Below are 20,117 nucleotides of genomic sequence, written 5' to 3' on the forward strand. Positions count from 1 at the left end.
AGTATAAACATAAACAGCAAAGTAAATAGTGACACAAGACACAAAGGTAAAGTTTCACTTGGGTAACTTATAAAAGGCTTGAATAATTGCTTTAGCTTAAGATTTCTAAATAGCAGCACTGACCATATTTGGGGTAGGATATTTCTTTGTTATTGTAGGTGTCTTGTGTATTATAGGAAATTTAGCAGAATCCTTGGCCTCTAACCTGTAGACAAGATGAGCAAATCCTCCCCAAAACAGTTGTAACAACCAAAAATGTCTCCAAACATTGAAAAATGTCCAGGGAGGGAAGACAACAAAAGCCCCACAGCTGAGAATTCCTGTTTTTGCTGATGTGAACAGGAAGTAGGTTTTCTGAATAGCTCATTTAAAAAATTTTTTTTACTTAATTGGTGTTTTTCTGTCAACTGATCTATGTCCCAGAACTACTTTTATTGAGATGTTAAATATTTCATATAATAGTATTTTCTGAGTTTTTTTAATTATTAACATAAACACAATTCAGCCAGTATATTATTTTGTAACTTCTTTTGAGTGATATTAGTGATTCATCAGAAAGTTTCCCTTTTGATAAGATATTTAAATTGCTGAATCATTCGATAAGATTTTATTACTCTGAAACTTTTTGTTTGGTAGTCAGTCCTTATGTCTTTAATGATATTAGAGAAAAAGAATTAAACACCCATGTCCACGTGCTCACTTTTCGGTAGTTTCTTATATAAAATTGAGGGAGGCTCTATATGAAATAGTTTTGTTACTGATGTCTTTTTTTGTGTTTTTTGTTTGTTTGTTTTTTAAGCTTTTTCTGAAGCTGGAAACGGGGAGAGATAGACTCCCGCATGCGCCCAACCGGGATCCACCCGGCAGGCCCACCAAGGGCGAGGCTCTGCCCACCAGGGGGCGATGCTCTGACCCCCTGGGGCGTCGCTCTGCCGCGACCAGAGCCACTCTAGCGCCTGGGGCAGAGGCCAAGGAGCCATCCCCAGCGCCCGGGCCATCTTTGCTCCAATGGAGCCTTGGCTGCGGGAGGGGAAGAGAGAGAGACAGAGAGGAAGGAGGGGGTGGGGGTGGAGAAACAAATGGGTGCTTTTCCTATGTGCCCTGGCCGGGAATCGAACCCCGGTCCCCCGCACGCCAGGCCGACGCTCTACTGCTGAGCCAACCGGCCAGGGCCTTTTTGTTTGGTTGTTTGTTTGTTTGTACCTTTCCTTGGGAGTCTGGGATCCTTCAAGAAATTGTCCAGGGTTTTTTAAGGGCATTAATTAGCACTGCATCTGTGACAATCCCACTTTACAATGGCCTAAACCCAGGGGCTCCTGCTTGCTCAGGAGCTCACAATTCTGGCAGCCTGACTTGGGGCAGGTTTTGCAGAAATAGGAGTGTCTCTAACCAGTTCTACCCAGAATCTTCTGGGAGTGTTGCCTGTGGTCATAATTATTTTTAAATATGATTGTTTTATTTCTAAAGAAAGCAAATCAAACCTGGAGTCAGGAGATTGATCCACAGATTATAGCACAACCATCTGTGTGAACGTGGTGTCCTCTCCCTTCTCCATCTGCTCTGGAAGGTGTGTTTTGTTGTTATTGTTAATGTTACTGATTTCAGTTCCTGGAGTGAAGAAGATCACATTGACCAGGAAATTACCTGGATTTACCCTGTCTCTGAACTCAGGTGGGAGGGTTTTCTCATTGGAAGAGAGATAACGGTGAAAAAAGCAAAATGAAGATCGTTTTATGGCTGTAATGGAAATTTTCTCCTCGATCTGAAATAACTTAAGGGGTCTAACGACGGGATATACTCTAATAAATCTTCAGCATCAACAGGATCTTTAACCACCTTCTCCTCCCACCCTTTCCTCCCCGGTCCGCAGCGCGTCCTGAGTACTTGCAACCCACACCCAATTCCCCCGAGAGCGCGTGCGGACTCGGAACCCGCTCGCAAGCCCGCACTCTCCCAGGAGCATCGCTCAGTAGCAGATGCCCGCGTGCCTGTGGCCTCACCGAGGGCACTGCCTGGGAGACGAGGTCCAGCCCGGCTGTTTCCGAGTGGAAAGGCTGGCCGCCGGACTGTCTTACTTTCTTTGCTTGAAAAGGCCGATCTTGAGAGCAGGATCCCCCTTTCTCCGGGGAGGGGAGCGGAGAGCCAGACCCGGCTCCAGGGCTGGACACCCAGTGCCTGGCATTCGCGGAGCCAAGCTGCGGCTCCTCGTCCCGCCCCGTCCCGAGGTAAGGCGGCCCTCCCTTCTCCTTCAGCGGGAGAAAGAGATGCCGCGCTCCCAGGGTTTCTTCGCCCTCCCTCCTCCAGCCTCTTTTCCGAAAAGGCTCCGGGACGCCAGACCTCGCTTCCATCCCAGCACTCGCTGCCTCTGCGGCGTGTCTCGAACTCGTTCAGAAGGCTGACTTCACGCTAATGATTTAGCTCCGGAAGTTGATTCTGACCGCGCGGTTGTCCCTCGCAGTCAGTTCAGAACGCACCCCAAAGCCCAGGTCCCTCACCTCCATCCACGCACCCAGGGCACGAGCGCCCGGCGGCGGTCAGCAGGTGTGCTGCCTGCAGCTCCTCACTGCGGTCAACGCGCTGGAAGCGCTCTGCTCCCGTCTCTCCTCTGACGACACCTGAACTGCACCAAGGCACACCCAGCACGTTTCATGAACCCAATATCCTGGCCAGAGATGTCCAAATTCGAGTTTGTTCCAACTGTCCCCTCCTCGCACCAAGTCTGGAAGCCTCTTCGGGGAGGTATTTTCCTTTGGATCGATCCTAAGGGCGCGCGCGTGGGTGCGCGGACCCGCCTCTTCGCCCGGCTCGGCGGGAGGGGGGGGTAGGCAGGGACCTGGATCTGATTAGGTGGGAGGGGGAAGCCGTGGTCCCAGACGCTCTCTCCCAGCTCCCAGCTCCACGGGGAGGAGGAGGGGCAGTACAAACGAGGGGGGGCACCCTGAGCACCCGGCCGGGGCTCTGAGCCGTCGCCGCGGTCTCCGGGCTCTCACCTCCTCCTCGCCGTCAGTCCCAGCCATGGGACCCCATTCCAGCTCCGGCTTCTACGTGAGCCGCGCGGCAGCCCTGCTGCTGGCCGCACTGGGGGCCGCACTCCTGCTGGCGCTGGCCGTGCTCGCCGCCCTGTACGGCCAGTGCGCGCGCGTCGCGCCGTCGGAGCTCCCGGACTGCGGCGCCCCGGACGCCCGGCCTTCCCAGCCTGGCGGGCAGGGGGAGTCGCCCCCCGCCAGCTCCACCGGTGCGCCAGCAGGGGCGGCCACCCCGGGCAGGCGGCGACCCTCGGGGCCCTGGGACCAGCTGCGCCTGCCGCCCTGGCTCGTGCCGCTGCACTACGAGCTGGAGCTGTGGCCCCGGCTGCGGCCGGACGAGCTTTCGCCTCCGACCCTGCGCTTCACCGGCCGCGTGAACGTCACGGTGCGCTGCGCTGTGGCCACCGCGCGGCTGCTGCTGCACAGCTTCCTCCTGGACTGTGACGGCGCCGAGGTGCGGGGTCCTCTGTTCTCGGGCACCGGCAACACGACCGCGGGACGCGTGCCGGTGGACGACGTGTGGTTCGCGCTGGACATGCAGTACGTGGTTCTGGAGCTCCGCGAGGCCCTGCAGCCCGGCAACCTCTATGAGCTGCAGCTCAGCTTCTCCGGCCGGGCGAACCGGGACACGAGGGAGGGACTCTTCCTCAACGTCTACACGGACCAGGGTGAGCGCAGGTAAGGGCAGGCCGGCGGGCCTCCCCGGGCCCCGCGTCCGTCCGTTTAGCTGCCCACTTACTTCCAGGCGCGAGTCCCCTGCCCTTCCCGAGAAGCACCTAGTCCTAGCCCGTCCCTAGCGACGTCTCCTTCCGGAGCCCCAGGAGGGCACCTCCTCTCTCCCCTTCCCTCCAGAGACCCTGCTCGGAATAGAAGCTCGTGGCAGATTTTCATTCTCATCCCTGCCCATCCAGTTTGTTTCTCTCGTTGTCCCTTTCAAGGTCGTTGCAACCTCAGAAATGTATCGTTCCCTGTAGAAAGTCCCCTTTCCTCTAATCCGCAATCCTCATCGCAGTAAACACATCCCTTGGTACTCAACGTTTGGTCCGCGGACCAGCAAGAGCTGTCACACTTGGGAGCTTGTTCAAAACGCAGACTCCTTGGCCCCACTCCCGACCTAAGGAATCAGAATGTGCGTTTCAATAAGATCCTCAGGTGATCTCCGGGCACAAGGTCGGGGAAGCGCGGGCCCGTCGCAGCCTTGGCGCCCCCGGGCACACTGCGCGCCGGCGCCCGGCCCGGCCTCTTTCCCTCGCGCTCGGTAGCCGCTGCTCTTGCAACAAACAGACTCACGTCGGGGCTGTTAGTTCTCGAGCTTCCCTCCGCCCTCCAAGGTTCTCCAAACCTTCCAAATCCCCTTCAATTCATCCCCATCCACCCCTTGCCTAGGGCTCTCGTCTCATTTTGCTGGTGAGCAGCCACATCCCCAACGCCACCTAGTTCTTTGAACACTCTCACGAGTGTCCGTGCCGGCGCGACTGAGATCCTTCTGCTGGGGAAAATAAATAAATAAATAAATAAATAAATAAATAAATAAATAAATAAATAAAAGCGATGACAGGCCGCCCCTCTGAGTTTGCAGGCTCACGCAGTGTACATATGTTCTTTTTCTACTCATTGGTGATAATGTCTCCCACAGGGAAAGTTTCCAGTTCAGGAACTGCCTCTTGCCACGGTGGGCGACCACAGTACTTGACCTCTGGCGACCATCGGGGGATACATGGCTTAGGTGGAAGATACCAAAAAGGTCCTTTCCCCCCACCGCCTAAACTGGCGCACTCCTTCGCTCACTCACTGGAGGAGCATTTGCGGTTTACACAACTGCATGTACTTTACCCTTTATTATTAGAGAAAATGTTCTCAGATGTTAGAAACCCACTAAATTACCCCCTAAATCATCTCCTGTGCTATTTTAAAAACTTCAGGGATTTTAAAATAAGTTTAATAAGATGCCTTGGTAGACGTGTAATCTGTAACTTTTGTTTTTAAGGACAGTATGCCTGGTTTTTCTCTTTCAAAAATGTATTAATGCTTGAAAAAACTGTGTTTGAAACGTTTCTCGTTAGGATGATGTGTAACCAGACTATAAACACTGGAAACCTTTTGAAATAACTATGTGTAGCTCAGGGTGCAAGATTTTTCATAGGAAAAAAAAATGGCCAGTGTGCACACATATCTAATAGTGTTTCCTGCTGTCAGCAAGTAAATCATCTCTCTGTAAGTAAGTAAACCATCTTTTTTTTCTTCCTCAATGGGAAGTCTGAATGGGGCAGTGGCCTGGACAAACTGCCGTAGCAAACATGGGAAAGGAAAGTCCCTTTTCCTATTGTGCTGCCAACTCTAGTGGTAACTAGAAACCATATTTTGAGAACACTAAAATTCAAACAGGCAGAAATCTTAATAAAGTTTTACAGATGTTCATAGACCAAGATGGAGCTCCAGAATTGTGGCATCTTTCTTTTTAATCAAGTGAGATGCAGGGAGGCAGAGAGACAGACTCCCCCATGTGCCTGGAGGGGATCCACCTGGCACCCCCCCCCCAGCCTGGGACTGATGTTCTGTCCATTTGGGGCTGCTGCTCTGTTGCTTAGCAACTGAGCTATTTTAGTGCCTGAAGTGAGGCCATGGAGCCATCCTCAACACCTAGGGCCAACTTGCTCATTTGAGCCATGGCTGCAGGAGGGGAAGAGAGGGAGGAGCAGAGGGGTAGAGAAGCAGATAGTTGCTTCTCCTGTGTGCCCTGGCCAGGAACTGAACCACATGCCAGGTGATGCTCTACTGTTGAACCAACCGGCCAGGACCAAATGGTGGTATCTTAAAGAAGCTGTCACCTCAAATTTGTTCTTCTGGGTCTCTGCTTCCAAAGTCACAAAGAAAAGAAACCTGCAGTTGAGCTTGAAGCTAAGGTCACAAAGAACCTAGACAATGTGATGCCTTATGATGAGGGAGATTTGGGAAACCCAACAGGCTAAGTTTGAACCTGAGGCATGTTACTTGAGCCAGTCTCTCTACCTCTCTGAGTTTGTTGCCTCTGTGCATGGACTATACATAAAAAATGTCAACCTGTGAAGTGGTGTGAGAATTAAATGAGAAAGGGGATGGGGACAGGGACTGACTCAACACCTAGTGGTAGCTACTATCAGGGTTATCTAAACATGGAACCTTCCACATCCCTGGCTGATCATGAGTTTAAAGAAGATTCCCAGATGGAAAGAAACTGCCTACTGATTTCACATTTTTTCTTAGAGTATCTATAATTTCAGCTGCAGTATTCAGAACATGTTTACCTGTCTTCTTTGGTGACCTTTTATCACAGTCTGGAGAGCTAATGTTTGTTTTTCTTTAAATAATTTTACTCAACATGAAGGGAAAAGAGAAAGAAAGTCATTCCAGAAAATGATTCAAAGAGCATCACTGTCTCCCAATTCTATCTAATGTTTAGTTTATGATTTTCTACTCTCAGAGGTTTCTGGGAATTCTTCCTGTTCTTGGCCTTTCTCCAGTTGGCAGGTGCCATCACATTTCTGCCATATAGAAGCCACCTCCTGAATACCTTGGATGTGTGTCAGTGTCTGGTGCCCCCCTTCCATGTATAGAAAGTTGAAAACAAGATTGAAATGTTAATGTCCCTCAAAGCAGTATTTCCCAAACTTTATCCACTGGCATTTCACTATTTGCAACACTATTTCAGGTTGTGTCATGTCTCCAGCCATATTATTTGGTTAAAAACATGTTTCTTGGCCCTGGCAGGTTTGCTCAGTGGCAAGAGCATCAGCCCAGCATATGGACGTCCTGGGTCTGATTCCGATCAGGGCACACACAGGAGAAGTGACCATCTGCTTCTCTACCTCTTGCCCGCTCTCCTTTCTCTCTCTCTCTTTTCCTCCCACAACTATGGCTCAGTTAGAGCAAGTTGGCCCTGGGCACTGAGGATTGCTCCATGGCCTGCCTCAGGTGCAAAATAGCTTGGTTGCTGAGCAACAGAGCAACAGTCCCAGATGGGCAGAGCATTGCCCAGTAGGGGCCTTGCTGGGTTGATCCTGGTTGGGGTGCATGCAAGAGTCTGCCTCCCCACTTCTTACTTAAGAAAAAGTTACTTGATTTATGAAAAGCAACTCTATACCATTGCATAAATATAAAACTTGTTTTATACAATAAAAACAAGTTAGTAAGTTCTACCTGTTATTGCCTACTGAAGTATCTGAAAGCTCTGAATCTGAGAGCTATCTCTCTTTGTTAAAAAGGAAAATTAGATGATTAAGATAAATAGCACCATACCAAGACTTTCTCTTGACCAAATTAAAACGATCCGTAAAATTGGAAAAGAACTGACTTTCTCATGTATGAGTCAAATCTATATTGTAGTGTATCTGAGGGCTACCAAAAATTTATCTTCATCTATACTTTGGGAAATCCTGCATTAGAGTAGTAGTTCACAAACTTTTTACATGCATCACAACCACCAGAGGAGCTTATTAAACATGCAGATTCCTAGGGCACACGTGTTTTGTTGTGTTTTTTTTTTTTTTTTTTTTGAGAGAGTCAGAGAGAGGGGAGGGGGACAGACAGGAACAGACAGGAAGGGAGAGAGATGAGAAGCATCAATTCTTTGTTGTGGCACCTTAGTTGTTCATTGATTGCTTTCTCACATGTGCCTTGACCAGGAGGCTACAGCAGAGTGAGTGACCCCTTGCTCAAGCCAGCGACCCTCATTCAAGATGGTGAGGCTACACTCAACCCTGATGATCCCGTGCTCAAGCTGGCAACCTTGGGGTTTTGAACCTGGATCTTCTGCATCCCAGGCCTACACTCTATCCACTGCACTAGCTCCTGGTCAGGCAGTACACTTGTGTTGATAGCAATATTATTCACCATAGTCACATGGTGGAAGCAACCCAACTCTCCATTGATGAATGAATGGATTAAAAAATGTGGTTTATACATACAATGGAATGTATTATTAAGCCAAAAAAAGGAAAGAAATTCTAAAATATGCTCCAACATTAGGGAACCTTGAGGATATTATGTAAGGTACCTAGAGTAGTCTAATTCACAGAGATGAAAGGTAGAATTGTGGTTGCTAATGACTGGGGGAGTGAGGAATGTTTCACAAGGGATTTTGGTTTCCAGTTTTTTGCTATTATAAATAAAGCTTCTATGAGCAATTGTGTGTAAGTTTTTGTGTGATTGTGAGTTTTTATTCTTCTGGAATAAAGGCCCAGGGTGCAATTGCTGCATTGTATGGTAGTTTCATTTTTAAACTGCCAAACTGTTTCCCAAAGTGTCTATACCATTTTGCAGCCCCACCAGCAATGTTTGAATGACAGTCTCTCTGCATCTTGTCCACCATTAGGTATTGTCACTGTTTGTTTTTTTAGTTGTCCTGATAGGTGTATAGAGATATCTTATTGTAATTTTAATTTGCGTTTCTCTAATGGCTAATGATGTTGCACATCTTTTCATGCTTATTTGCCATCTGTATATCACCTTCAATGAAGTGACTCTCTCTCTTTTGCCCATTTTTCTCATTGAATTGTTTGGTTTCATACTGTTGAGTTCTGGGAGTTCTTTATATATTTTATATGAGTCCTTTGTGAAATATATGGTGTACAAAGATGTTCTGCCAGTCTGTAGCTTGTCTTTTCATTCTCTTAATAACATCTTTCAAAGCCTGGCCTGTGGTGGCGCAGTGGATAAAGCGCTGACCTGGAATGCTGAGGGCAAGGCTCATACAAGAAGCAACTACTAGGAGTTGATGCTTCCTACTCCTCCCCACTTTCTCTCTCTCCTCTCTCTAAAAAAATAAATAAAATCTAAAAGTTTCTTTAAAAAAAACAAAGTCAGAGAGCAAAGTTTTTCATTTTAACCAAGTCCAATTTATCCATTTTTTATAGGTCATGCTTTTAGTGTCATGTCTAAGACTTCTTTGTTTTATGACTATCTTTTAGAGCAGTTTTAAGTGTACAACAAAACTGAGAGAGAAGTACAGAGGTTTCTCATATAGCCCTTACCTTCATATATGCATGGCCTTCACCACTATCATGTCACTCATCAGAAGGGTCTTTTTTCTTTGTTTACCAAGGAGGAACCTATATTGACATAATTACTCAAAGTTCATAGTTTACCTTAGGGTTTCTGTTGGTGATGTGATGGATTTTATTAATTGATTTTCAGATGTTGAACCAGTCTTGCATACCTGTGCTAAATCCCATTTGGCTGTGGTGTATAATTCTTTTTATATATGTTAAACTAAATTTGCTACTATTTTGTTGAGAATTCTTACATCTTTGTTTATGAGAGATACTGGTCTATATTTTTATTTTCTTGTAATGTCTTTGTCTGGATTTGGTATTAAGGTAATTAATGCTGGCTTCATAGACTAAGTAAGAGTATTCCCTCTGCTTCTATCCTCTGAGATTGTAGAGAATTGGTATTATTTCTCCTTTAAATGTTTGGTAGAATTCACCAGTACACCCAACTGGGCCTGGTATTTTTGTCTTGGAAGATCATTAATTATTAATAATTATTTGAAGATTATTAATTATTTTTATAAGATAAAGTTTATTTAGAAAGTCACAGAAGTAGCAGAAATACACTTTAGGAAACAAGGTACAGAGGCAAAAGTAGGGCCTTTTGAGCTTAGGAAAAAAAGATGCAGGGAAAACCCACCTGGTGGGGAAGAGGTGGGTGAGAGAAAGACTGGCAGCCACTGCAGAGGGAGAGGGAGCTCATTTTCTGTCCTAGGTCCTCCTTCTTAAGGGCTTTTATGGGTGGAGATTTTAAGGCGAGATCAGTGCAGAAGATCTCAGTATAATAGTCATCAGCTTTCCAGGTGTGTTCTTTCAGGGTCTTGGCCTCCACTGATTGGTCAGTGCCAGAGCAGGGTTGCTAATCAATGTATCTGGTCCTGAGACAGCCATGGTGTAGCTTGTTTGATTTTGCTGCTTTTCTAGGCCTGGGGCTGATGTTTTTGATGTGGATGAGAACCATATTTTCCTGGGGGTTTAATGCTTAAAGGCTATTATCTGGCCCCTATCTCCCTTCCCCCTTTAAGGGGTCTAACCTTCACGACTAGCAACCTGCTAGGGGAGGTAAGGTCAGGGAGGGTCTGAACGGCAGAACCAGTGATATGCTGGGGGGAGGAAAGGTCACCCTGGGCCCGAGGTCCTCGTTTTCCCAGTTCTGTTTGTTGCAAGGTACCTGAGACACTCTATTTAACAATAATTATTAATTATTGATTTAATTTCTTTAATAGATATGGGCCTATTCAGATCATCTATTTTTTTCTTATGTAAATTTTGCCAGATTATGTCTTTGAAGGAATTGATCCATTTCATCTAGACTGTCAGATTTGTGTGCACAGTATATTACATAGTATTCCTTGTTATCTTTATCACTTATTTAATTTTAATTGAATATATTGGGGTGATACTGATTAACATAAGTATGCACATTTCAGGTGCCCGATTCTGCAACACATCTCTGTCCACTGTATTGTGTGTTCCCCCCTTCCAAGTCAGGTCTTCATCCATCGCCATTTATCTCCCCTACACCCTCCTCCTTATTATCCTTTTAATATCCATGGGATCTGTAGTGATGTCCCTGCTTGCATTCGTGTTATTGGTATTGATGTAGTTGAATTAATATCTACTCTGTTCATTATCTTTTCTCTTTGTTGCTCATGTTCTTTGTTCCTCTTTTTTCCACTCTTTTTCTGCCTTTCTTTACTATGTTGAATTTTTCAATCCATGAATACAGAATGTCTATCCATTTATTTAGACCTTTGATTTAGTTTATCATTTTATAATTTCTAGCATACTATCCTATATCTTTTTGTTACATTTACATATATTTAATTTTATTTGTGATTTTCCTTCTTTTGTCTATTAATATGGTGTTTTGTATTAATTGATTTTTGAATACTGAATCAGCCTACTTGTCCCCTAAGTTTTTGTTAGGGGAGGAAGACTAGGAAGAGAGATAGAAGGACATATAGACAAAACAAGTATCTTTACTTTTCACTCTTCTTCTTCTGACGGTGTGACTTTGAGACAGATTTTCTTGTGAAAGTAATTTCTTAGGAAGTATCCTTAGGAAAAAACCAACTGGAGAATGGGGAAGTATGATTGGGAAGAGAAGGAGGCCCAGCGAGGGTAGGAGATCAATCAAAGTCCCATGGAGGAGAATTCTGGAGAAAATGTGAGCCACACCTCAAACTTGTCACCTTCAGGAGCAAAGAAGCAAGAACAGCTTGCTAGTGTGAAATGGCTAGAGAAAACTTGAATCTTTATTTGACACAAATTAAGGTGAGAACGGCATGATCAAAATCAATCAATTCGTGCAGGTGTAGAAAGAGTACACAAAGAATTGAAAGACTGCTTCCCAGTCACTGTTTATGCTAGGAAATCTGGCACAGTCTTCAGGGTATGACACATAGGGAGAAATGTGAGTAATATTAGGAAAGAATTGAGAAGTCTCAAAACAAGGTCAGTGAACTCAAGAGCCAGGCACATGATGTTGTTGGTATCACAGAGAAAAGAATCATTTTGTTATCCTGTAGAGATATTGCACCCATACATTTCATGTGGCTGAGCAGTTTTCTCTGTGAGATAGTTTTGCTCATGAAAGATTTAGATCCTGTCTCTTTTTAAAACCAAGGTTTCCAGCATATTGGCAAAGCATACCTCATGGTTCCATAAAATGCTGCCATGTTTCTTTCACTGTCCTTTTACTTTTTAATCTCTTTAGTAATCTCTCCTGCCTCCACATGAATACTCTAGTCGCCTATATTCTCCTGTTCATTCTTAGGTGGCAGATGATCTGTGGTCACTAAGTCACAAACACTATCCAGATACAGAAATTAGAAAATTTAGTCCTATGTGATATTAAAACTTTGAACTTAATTTACTACAAAATCTCCCTCTTTCTCCCTCCACCCTCAGTTCTCCAAGTTTGGGCTGATTTCAGGATGGAAACCTTCAGTGAGGTTGGGGACAGTGGTCCTTGCATTTCTCCGCCTCATATTTCTAGTTCTCCCCTTCCATCTTGAGAGCTGCTGTCTCAACCCCACTGGGTCCAGCGGGACTGGGGGAGACAGGGAGTGGGGCACAGAGGGCAGTGTTAGTTGAACCAGCACTCTTATTTAATCTCACTTGAGTCTAACAGATGCCTTTATTCCCTGAGATGTCATTTTCCTGGACCCTTAAGACTTTTCTCACTGTTTTCCTTTCTCCTGCAATTCCCTTGACCCTGTAGGATGTTTTTCTTATTTTTCTGTTCTTATGGTCACTTGTGACTCCTTTCTTAGCCCCTAGACATTGACTAGAGCATCTCTAAGCTCCTCCAGGTGGCTCTATTGGACAGAACCCAAGAGAGTCCCCACATTGGCTCATTCTGTGTCTCAGGGCCATCCATCCCTTGCCCAAGGCTGACGTGGGTCCCCAGGCAGCAGCCCTCCTCTGCTTCTGCTTCCAAAGCAGTCAGTTCTCTTGCCTTTCAGATCCCCACCTGGTAGGAGTCAGATGCCAGCTAGTGTCAACTTGAACTTTTTCAAGAGTCAGCTGGGCACTAGCCTCTAAATCTCAGGCTCAGGAAACACATTTGCTGCTCCCTGAGGAACCTTCAGCCCTTAGCTCAGGGTTAGATGGCTGCACCCCCACCGCGCCCCACCCAGCTCCCTGAGAGCAGGAGGGCTTGGCAAAATAATGCCCACCTCCCCCCCACCAAGAAATCTTTCCTCTGATCTTTTTGTCTCCATTTCCTGACACTTCTTTTCTGTCCTAAATATAGCTGAGAAGTCCAAGAAGAGTCCACAGGTTTTTGAGACCGTTTACTTTGAAAATCTTCATAACATGGTTTGGCACCTTTCTTTGGAATTTTACATCTACAGACTGTATTATGTTTTGTTGCCTGGTGGAAACTTCAGTTTTAAGATCCTATTACACAAGTAATAAACAAACATGATTCATGAGCCAATCCTTGAACCACAGTCCAGTGGTATAATATCTGTCTTTACTAAATATTTTGATTTCTGAGTGTGTTGTGTAAAAAAAAATAAAAAAATAAAAATTGGAGACAATTCTCCAAAGAGTCTTATTTAATCTTTGACCAGCTATATTATTTAGCACTTGTTAACGAGAGTTGTAGGCATATGGAGTTCATAAAATAATTTCAAATGAAATGCCTTACTGAGTGGATATTTTTATATGGTAGTAGATTTATCCCCAGGGGCATCAAGTGGTCTTTACCACTAAGACCTTTTCCAGCACGAGAAAGTGGTGAGTCCATAATTCTCTGACTACACAAGAGGTCAGGAAAGAGAGTGGCTTTGCAGTACTGAGCTGTTAGGAGACAAATTCTCCTAAATTAACTCCCTCACCAGCTGAGCACTCTAAACTCAGACTTTATAGGCACCATAATAGCATGTTTCAGTGAGGTTTGAGGGGAGGAGAGGGTGGTGGATGGTTCTATTTTCTGAGGCCAGGATATCCTTACAGGGTTGCTTGAGTCCAAAGCAGAGAGAAGAGAAATAAATACCAGCCTTTGGTCCCCAGATGTGGCATAACCAGATCATATGTGTTCTGGTTGGCTCTGACCTTTGCAGTTGATATTGAGAGCCAGAAAGACTATTGTAGGAATTTTTCCCATTTTGTTTGTTTGTATAATAACAGGGAGAGAAATAGTTGAGTAAAATCCAAGAGTTTCTTTAATTTCACTTCTCTGGAAACCTGACTCACGAAGTTGAAAGGCACTTGCTTAATGTTTGATTTCTCAAAGTGGGGACTCTATGTGTCTGTTAGCCTTTGTAAACCTGTACTGCATTTTGCTGAGCGTCAAAGTTTCTCATTTCCTGAGAGAGTTTGACTTTCTCCCTCTTCCCCACCTTGCAACCTCCTTGAGATTTATACGCTTGTGAAATCATGGCAGCAACGGAGATGTTATGCAGCTTTACTTTCTATAGTTTCTGTTATACAAACAATAGGCATTTGTAGGCCTTCCAAATATATAAGCATGCATTTGATGTGCTTTTTGACTCTACATGACACCTTTTCATGCTAATATATCGCTGTTAGTACAACACGTCCTGCAATTTCAGAGAGCTCTTGATCTGAAGCTTCTGCATGAACTCTTAGGGGACAATTTTTCCCAAACCTGGATGACCTCATGGGCTCTTTGCTTTCATCCCACTGGATATCTTTAACCCTATTAGAATCAGTTTTAGAGCTCTAAGTGGACTTAAGAGATCATCTAGTTCTATCTATGTATTTTATATAAAGGGATGCCCAAAGAGTTTAGCCACTTTCCCAAAGTTACACTTGTGTGTTTATCCTGCAGATCCTGAGCAAGGACTCAGGTGGCTGAATTTCCTGCTCACTATTTTTTCCACAGGATTTTCAGTTGTTTCCGTCTTCTCTGCTTTAGCTCACCCTTTGTAAAGTTAGCAGCCAATGCTGGGAAACAGACAAATGCCAGTGTAAAAACTCTGCAAAAAATACTTCGTAGTCTTTGTACATACTAATATCAAGCTGCCTTTATTTTATAGTCCTGTCAAAGCTGAGAAAACACTAATTCAATTGCTATGAACCATATTTTTGCCAAGTGATATAAATGATACAAAAGGAAAATCACTTAACCCCTAACTTTTGGTAGTTTAAAATTTATTGGGGAAACAGACATGGTTCATATTCAGTTTGTGGTCAACTGTGACCTCTGGAAACTTTTAAAATGCATTTGTAATTAGTGATTTCCAGCCTTCCACTTCCACCTTACAACTTCTTGTTCCTTGAATTCTCCTGTAGTTCATTTATATCAAGAACAATTTGTGAGATTGGAAGGAATATAGACTAATTCAAAGGTCATTTGTTGGTAAATTTAGTCACTAATAATATGAAATCTCAAAGAACAAAAATAGATGACATCATTATTTTTTTAGATGGGGAGACTGAGGCTTAGCAAGAATGCTAAGGCTTCTTGTTCAGGATTGCTCAGTTGGTAGTGGATGGAGCGAAGTCTTGACGAGAAAGTTGCTAGGGTCAGAGCCTGGAGGCCTAATTCCAGTCCATGCTAGCAAGAGTTCAATAAAGTGAGGAAAAAGCAAATAGGGCAAAATAGGCTTATTGAAAATAGTCTTTTGGCCCTGGCCGGTTGGCTCAGAGGTAGAGCGTCGGCCTGGCGTGCGGGGGACCCGGGTTCGATTCCTGGCCAGGGCACATAGGAGAAGCGCCCATTTGCTTCTCTACCCCCCCCCTCCTTCCTCTCTGTCTCTCTCTTCCCTTCCCGCAGCCAAGGCTCCATTGGAGCAAAGATGGCCCGGGCGCTGGGGATGGCTCCTTGGCCTCTGCCCCAGGCGCTAGAGTGGCTCTGGTCGCGACAGAGCGACACCCCAGAGGGGTAGAGCATCACCCCCTGGTGGACAGAGCTTCGCCTCTGGTGGGCGTGCTGGGTGGATCCCGGTCAGGCGCATGCGGGAGTCTGTCTGACTGTCTCTCCCTGTTTCCAGCTTCAGAAAAATACAAAAAAATTTAAAAAGAAAGAAAGAAAGAAAGAAAGAAAGAAAGAAAGAAAGAAAGAAAGAAAGAAAATTGTCTTTTTGTCACAGTGAGGTGACACATCAAATTAGCTGACTGTGAGAAGCTTTTGAACATGCCAGCTGTTCCGTGTGTCCTTCCTAATGCTGTGTGAATTTCTGTGTGAGCCAGGGCCTTATCACGGTAGAGGAGGAATCTCAGGGATAGGTGCTAGATGGGATGTGCTCTCTCAACATATCTTTGTTGAACTCACCTTTTATTTGTCTAAGAACTGGGCCTGAAGCAACAGTAAATGCTTCTGAGACATTAAGTCTCAGGACCTGAAGAGGAAAAAGGAATTTCGTCTTTATGATTGTCATCTAAAAACAGGTTCCCCTGCCAGAGATTCTAGGAAAATGGGATCATGAGACTACAGGTTTAATTTGAGGAAAAATGGTTTGGTAGAACTCATCTCCTGTCAGACTCTGGCAGTTTTTACAGAGGGCGAACCTGACAATCTCCTTGTTCGCTCAGGGTACTCTTGTCTCTAAGCTTTTCTCTAAAATCACTAGTGCACAGTGGGACAATGTCACCTTCTGTTATTTTTCCATGGAGATTGGGGAAAAGAGCAGCATGGACTTGATCAATTTACCCATCCATATATGGGATCATTCAAAAAGTCAAATGCAAGTTGTTTTATTCTGTTGGCACTTACCCCCAAGCATGTGCAAAATAAAACATGCTGTAAGTTTTCAACCAAGAAGAGGAAACATGTGAGCAAAAGATAAAAATGTAGACATTTTTCAACTGATTTCATTTCAATGGAAGATAAAAGCAATACACCATTCTTAACATAGTAATCTTATTTTTAAAATTACTTGGTTTTCAAAATTCTGGCATTGCATATTGGTTGTATTTGTTCCTATTTTGTTTGTAAAAGGTTTTAAAGGCATATGATGTAATGAGGTAAATATTATTTTGTGGTTGAAAATTAAATAGTTATTTTGTATTTTAGGTCTTGTGAGGATTGGAGTGTGTGTGTGTGTGTGTGTGTGTGTGTGTGTGTGTGTGTGTGTGTTATGGGGAAGGCAGCAAGGAAGATGAGGGCAAAACAGTCTAGCTCCTTCCTACATGTAATTATAAGCCATAATCCGTCGGTATTTTTTTCTCTTCCACTGGTTTGAGATAAAAATAAATAGATTTTTTTCCCCAAAAAATGTATTTTAGGGCCCTGTTAGCATCTCAGATGGAACCAACATTTGCCAGGAATGTTTTCCCTTGTTTTGATGAACCAGCTCTGAAGGCAACTTTCAATATTACAGTTATTCACCATCCAAGCTATGTGGCTCTTTCCAACATGCCGAAGCTGGGTAAGTATCTGTCATCTCATATAGATAAATTATATATGTATATATCTATTTAACTCTGTAATAGTTTTTAAATCAATAGCTTTTCTTGGCAATGCGTTGATAGTATATTATAATTAGGGAGAGCAGTCACATGGGGTATGCGGCAGTACCCACATCTTGGAGATGATAAATCTTGTTTCCTTTTTTTAAAATTAAATTTATTGGGTAACATTGGTTAATAATATTATATAAGCTTCAGGTGTACAATTCTATAATACATCATCTTTTTACTACATTGTGTGCTCACGGCCCAAAGTCTAGTCTCCTTCTGTCAGCGTGTATTTGACCCCCTTTACCCTCTTCACCCCCCTCGCCCTCTTCCCCTCTGCTAATCATCATAGTGTTGTCTCTGTCTATGAGTTCTTGTTTGTTTTGATTTTTATTTGTTGCTTTCTGTTTTATACCCCATGTATGAATAAAATCACACAGTTCTTACCCTTTTCTGTCTGACTTATTCCACTTAGCATGATATGCTCAAGATCCATCCATGTTGTCTCAGATGGCAATATTTCATCACTTCTTGTGGTTGAGCAGTAGTCCATCATATATACATGTACGACAACTTCTTTATCCAATCACCTATCAAAAGACACTAAGTTGTTTCCCTGTCTTGAATCCTGTTTCTTTTTGTATTAGAAGCTGGGGACATTATACCGTTCTTATGCATTAGCAACCTGACTGCCCACTGGTTTAGGCATCCAGTATTGATCATAAGTGATAATAACCTAGTGAACTTCGTCTGCATCTGGTAGAAAGAGGTGTTTTATTTGACACACATGACTCTTTTCTTTGGATTAAATTCGTATTTAACTTTTAGAAATTCAGAGATTTCTAATAAAAATTAAAATTCTTACTTCTTCGAAAACTTAAAAGATCTAATCACACCTGGCCCGCAGTTCTTACGTGACAGTGATAGTTACAGCTGAGAGGCTGCCCGCTGCAGACTGGGCCTGCGCTCCCCTGCTGCCTGGTCTCCATCACCCCAGTCAGTGCACACGGTCTGTTTCCCACCAAGCACCTGGCCCTCGCTGGCATTTCAATTTGTGATTTCAGGTTTCAAGGGCCCGGTTTCCCTCCACTGCAGACCTTGCTGAAACTTGAGACTGGCAGAATTGTACCTTATTGACCTACCATGGTCCTGGGACACTCTAGGTTAAGTCTTGTGAGAAATGGGCTGGACTAGGAAATGATAGAAGTGGATTCAAAAAGGAGGCAGACTGTGGGCCTAACATACAATGCCCATGGATGTGGCCCTCAGTCAAGACTGTGTTACTCAACCTAAAATTCAGGACCAAGGTGCTGTCCTTAGATCTTTCTAATGTGCTTTTGACAGCTTAGGGGCAGAGAAATCCAAACTGCTCAACTATAAGGAGTAGTTGGGAAGAAGTATCCAGGTGATAGTCAACTTGATAAGTTAATTTAAAGGTAAACATCATTGCTTAGGTTTATAGTGATTTGGACTAAAATAAATATTTCCAGGTCAGTCTGAAGAAGAAGATGCGAATGGAAACAAATGGACTGTTACCACCTTTTACACCACACCCCACATGCCGACTTATTTAGCTGCATTTGCTGTATGTGACTATGACCACGTCAGCAGAACTGAAAGGGGCAAGGAGGTGAGTGAGGAACGTTCTCCAGGTAGGGGTACGTTTGCAGTGGCTGCAGATTGTTCATCCCTTCTTCCTGCATCCATGCCTTGTGACTACATATCCCAGCCCCACTTCCTAGTTCTCACTCCAACTTTTTCTAAGCCCTTTTACAGCCCTTAGTGTGGCTTTGAAGAATGAGACACAGCGGTTCCTGCTGCAGCACTGTAGAGGGTTTCCATGGAAGGCCGCACGTGAAGTCCACGCAGGGCAGATTCTGAGCCCCCTCTTCCCAAGTTGTTGCTGTCTTTCAGAGGACAAGTGAGAATAAGGGAAAGTTGATGTCCTAGCGCAGGTTTATCTGTTGTCTACCTCGCCTACGATGTTAATGCGGCCTTGATGCTAAGTGATACCCAAAATGTCTAGGAACCAATGTGGCACGAGCCCCGAACAACCAAAGCAGACACGAGCCGGGAACACCCACTGCACCTGAAATGGTGCATGCGCGCTAAACACTTTCCCGATTGAAAGGCGGGGCTGCGGACTTCCTCAGCGCTGGGACATGCAACACTTCCCCGGAGCTGTATAAAGTAGCTGCTCTGTCCTGAAATACCTAGTTTTCACCCAATTATATCCTCATTACATAATAAGCCTTTAGGAAAATATCCAGATTGGTGTGCCAGTACTTTGTAAACTGGTTCACTCCCTGTGCTGGAATGTGGAGGTAAGCAAGGCCCCTCGGCTCTTGTCTGAGTTCTTTTTGGTCAGATTGACCCCACAGGGCTGAGGAAGACCAGACCTCCAAGCTGGCTGAGGCCCTCTCATGAGCCCAAGATCTTCCAGGTTCCTCCTTTGTCTCCTACTTGTGGAGACAAGGAAGCTGTGGATGAACCAAGTCTGTAATGGGGGCGGGGGGGGGGGGAGGAGAATCACTCCAGGTCACTCCTGCACTCCTAACCTGATGATGAATTAAAAATATTGTGCTAGAGGCAAACAACGGCTTGTTATCCTCTTCAGCGGTTGGCTCCAGCCTGATTTCTCCCCTTGAACCATCACTGGTAAATCCTTGATATTCACACATGTAACATTGGCCAAGTCAAACGTTCGTGACATATACGTTGATAAATTTACCAAGGCATGGGTTGAAAGCATGTGCTTTGTGCCCGGCAAGAGGGAGTGGGGCCCGAGCTCAGGAGGAACCCGGAGTGCTCTGGTCTGTCAGCATCCACATCTCAGGCGGCTTGTTGCTCTCCCTGCTACTGCACAGTGAACAGTTCTTATACCAGGATTAAATCTGTTTCTTAGCAAAAAGATCATCCTGCAAAGAAAGCCAGCTGTCTTGGAAGCAAAGAGGAAATGGAACATGCCTAAGAAAGTAACGTTTTTAGCCAGAAAATTGAAATTTGGGATGAGTTTATCAGTGGAATGTTGCATTTGGCTAAGGCTCAGCTCCACGAAATGAAGAAGTCTACCATCTACTCTATGGGAGAACTAGAACACGTTCTTGGAATGGCGTGCAGACTATAGAAAAATTGCTCATCAAGTAGGAGAAAACTTAGTGAAATTGAAATTGTAATTAATGTATGGCAT

General features: G+C 44.6%; 1 protein-coding gene across 1 annotated transcript in view; it reads left to right on the plus strand.

The window, feature by feature from the left end:
* Window positions 1-1,176: 1,176 nt before the first annotated feature.
* The window catches only part of LVRN (laeverin), a 59,334-nt gene continuing 40,393 nt past the window's right edge, over window positions 1,177-20,117 (plus strand). The window contains exons 1-3 of the mRNA XM_066274116.1: window positions 1,177-3,704; window positions 16,757-16,899; window positions 18,418-18,557. Of these exons, the coding sequence (XP_066130213.1) occupies window positions 3,016-3,704; window positions 16,757-16,899; window positions 18,418-18,557 (972 nt within the window). The 5' untranslated portion in view covers window positions 1,177-3,015. The remainder of the gene's footprint in view (window positions 3,705-16,756; window positions 16,900-18,417; window positions 18,558-20,117) is intronic.

The sequence above is a fragment of the Saccopteryx bilineata genome, chromosome 4 (genome assembly GCF_036850765.1).
Source record: "Saccopteryx bilineata isolate mSacBil1 chromosome 4, mSacBil1_pri_phased_curated, whole genome shotgun sequence".
Classification (NCBI taxonomy): domain Eukaryota; kingdom Metazoa; phylum Chordata; class Mammalia; order Chiroptera; family Emballonuridae; genus Saccopteryx; species Saccopteryx bilineata.